This window comes from Condylura cristata, unplaced genomic scaffold, assembly GCF_000260355.1.
Source record: "Condylura cristata isolate star-nosed mole 26May11 unplaced genomic scaffold, ConCri1.0 scaffold00008, whole genome shotgun sequence".
Taxonomy (NCBI): Eukaryota; Metazoa; Chordata; class Mammalia; order Eulipotyphla; family Talpidae; genus Condylura; species Condylura cristata.
The window spans coordinates 538,685-540,087 of NW_004567109.1; the positions used below are offsets into that span (position 1 = coordinate 538,685).

The window sequence follows — 1,403 nt, forward strand, 5'->3', positions numbered from 1 at the left end:
CGGACCTGTCTAGAGGGACGGGCGGCCTCACGCCGCCCCAGCGCCTGCCCGGCGCGCGGGCTGCGCTCTCGCTGCGCCCAACAGAGGTCCACTCCGAGCTGTGCAAAAGCAGGGCAGCGGCCACGGCGCACCTGCGACTGTACCTGGGTCCCGATACTCCAGTAAAACCAGCCGACGTACGAAGGGTGCCGGAACCAAGCGTACACCCCGCTGGTCACCAGGGTGTGGGTTTCCGACTTTTCGTTCTGCACCACGTGGTTGAAGTTGGACCCCGCCGTGAACATGGCCGCTTTCCTCAGACACTCTCCGAAGACCACCATCAGCAGCCCGGCGGCACTGAGCCAGGTGATCTGCTTCAGCTCTGCGGGGCACGAGTGACAGGGAGGTGAGGCCTCGGCTGGCCCCTGCCGCGGGTGCTCACGACCGACCCGCTTCCTCCAGAGAGAGCGGCCAGGCGGCGAGCGGCGGACAGTTAGCACTGGCCACCCCATTAAAATTTCATCGTAAGCAAAATACGCTCTCCCCAGTTGCTGTCCGCCCACTTACGGTAAAGCGCCACCAGCCCGACCAGCAGGTCTCGGCCAGGGCCCCCCGAGCGCTGGGCCGTCCGGGGCGCGGCCAGCTAGGCGCAGGGGAGCGTCGGGCCCCCTCGGCCCCGCTGAGGCCTGGGGTGCCATTCCATCTGCGGAGCAGGCAGCCGCTTCGGCGGGCGCAGAGGCTGCTGCTCACAGAATCTTCCCGTGACACTCCCAGCCCCAGGCCAGGAAGACCCAACCCCTCCGGCCGGAAGCCGGCGCCACGGCCAAGGCGGGGCTGCCCGGAGACGCGCCCTGTTGCGCAGGGCGAAGGCGAGAGGTGGCGCGTCCTCGAGTCCACACCCGGAGCAGAACTCCCACGTGCAGCTGAGTGAGGCGTAATCGCCGGGGCCAGGCCTGAGCATTTGACCCGCCACTGTCCTCCCGGACGCGAGGGGAGCCCCTCTCCCCTCCAGAGAGAAGCGGGGCGCTCTGACCTGGCCAGAAGATATTCTCAAGGGTGAACTCCACCCAAGAAGAAAGAGCAGCGACTGTGTACTCCAGACTGTGGTTCAGGAGAAAGGAGTCCAGGGACAGGCTTTTGGGGTTATTGACGGCGGTGACCAGGTACTCGGAGTAGTGGAACAGTGACAGGGAGCACATGTACCTATTTAAACACAAAGACAAGGCAGGTCGGTGGGGCCAGGGGCCAAGTGAGCCACACGTCCAGGTCTGCGCCGTGGCCCGCAGCTCCAGGAAGAGGCCCTGGCGTCGCGGGTCTGAGTGGACAGCAGGCACCAGGGCGCACACTCCCGCCAGCCTTGCGGCCGGCGGGCCTCCGGGGCCGTGGTTCTTCTGCCGTCACAGGCGAGCACAGCAACCAGGCGC

At 66.7% G+C, this 1,403-nt stretch overlaps 1 protein-coding gene across 1 annotated transcript in view; it reads right to left on the minus strand.

The window, feature by feature from the left end:
• Positions 1-1,178, minus strand: part of ICMT (isoprenylcysteine carboxyl methyltransferase) — a 3,593-nt gene extending 2,415 nt beyond the window's left edge. The window contains exons 1-2 of the mRNA XM_012722050.1: positions 1,013-1,178; positions 32-361 (exon numbers count right to left, since the gene is read on the minus strand). Coding sequence (XP_012577504.1) covers positions 32-361; positions 1,013-1,178 — 496 coding nt within the window. The remainder of the gene's footprint in view (positions 1-31; positions 362-1,012) is intronic.
• Between the last annotated feature and the right edge of the window lie 225 nt (positions 1,179-1,403).